Consider the following 956-nt stretch of genomic DNA (forward strand, 5'->3'; position numbering starts at 1 on the left):
GATGCCTGGTGGTAGACCGGATCGATCATCTCCTGCAGGTTTCGTTCCACTATTTCATTCAAAATATTTTTTTTCAAGTCTTTTAATCTAGTATATGCCCAGTTGAGAATATACACTGGAGGATTTTGATCGTATCAGCCATAATTCTGCCAAGAGGAAGAAAACTCAAAGATAGAGGAGCATGGTCGGAATGCCGAGTGCTGTAAATTGTAAGTAGATCTTAAATTATGGTTAACATGCATCACACTTTACTGTTACCCGAAATAATGTACACATAGGCTGTGCACATTTGCACCTGCACACTACAGTATAATACATCACGCTGAGTTAAAACTAATTGCCCGTTTGCGCTTGATCTCATTTCTATGTTTTACATATTACGGACCAGAATCTCATCTAAAAGGCTGCATTTGCCTCATAATGAGCCTCTACATAATGTGGACAGACAAAAAAAAAAAAACACTCTATTATTTTCAGATTCTTCTCCCGGAGCAGGCTAAAGTCCTCAGAGGAGACCTTTGAATGTGTTACTTCAGATCATATCAACTCATTATAATGACCAAACAAAAACTCAGTCATCCCTTTGTCTGCTGAGATCTTATGCTCATTACGATCCATTAAAGAGTGAAACTAAACTATGCATAACACACTCTATTGGCTGCATTATCCCTTATAAAAAGCCACAAGACAGCTATTATGGTCCCATTTAATTGAATAGCAGCTTTCGGTCTATGTGTCTATTCAGTGGAGGATTTGGAGCCCTTAATCCACCAGGCAAAGTTTTTTCTCTCTCTCTTTCCACCATCTGGACTTTACAGCTTTTTAAGACAAAAACACCAGGCGGTGTGAAACCAGGCGGGAGCTGCTGCTTGATGTCAGGAGGAGTTTTTTTTCTCCCTTTTCGCCTGCGGTTTCTGCCTGCTTTACATCAGGGGTCAATAGTACAGTCCTGCAAT

The 956-nt window shown here is 40.1% G+C and overlaps 1 protein-coding gene across 1 annotated transcript in view; it reads left to right on the forward strand.

Annotated features, from left to right (window-relative positions):
- Positions 1-956, forward strand: part of cbfa2t2 (CBFA2/RUNX1 partner transcriptional co-repressor 2) — a 36,630-nt gene continuing 35,674 nt past the window's right edge. The window contains exon 1 of the mRNA XM_032513327.1: positions 1-209. Coding sequence (XP_032369218.1) covers positions 182-209 — 28 coding nt within the window. The 5' untranslated portion in view covers positions 1-181. The remainder of the gene's footprint in view (positions 210-956) is intronic.

Source organism: Etheostoma spectabile, chromosome 4, assembly GCF_008692095.1.
Source record: "Etheostoma spectabile isolate EspeVRDwgs_2016 chromosome 4, UIUC_Espe_1.0, whole genome shotgun sequence".
Classification (NCBI taxonomy): domain Eukaryota; kingdom Metazoa; phylum Chordata; class Actinopteri; order Perciformes; family Percidae; genus Etheostoma; species Etheostoma spectabile.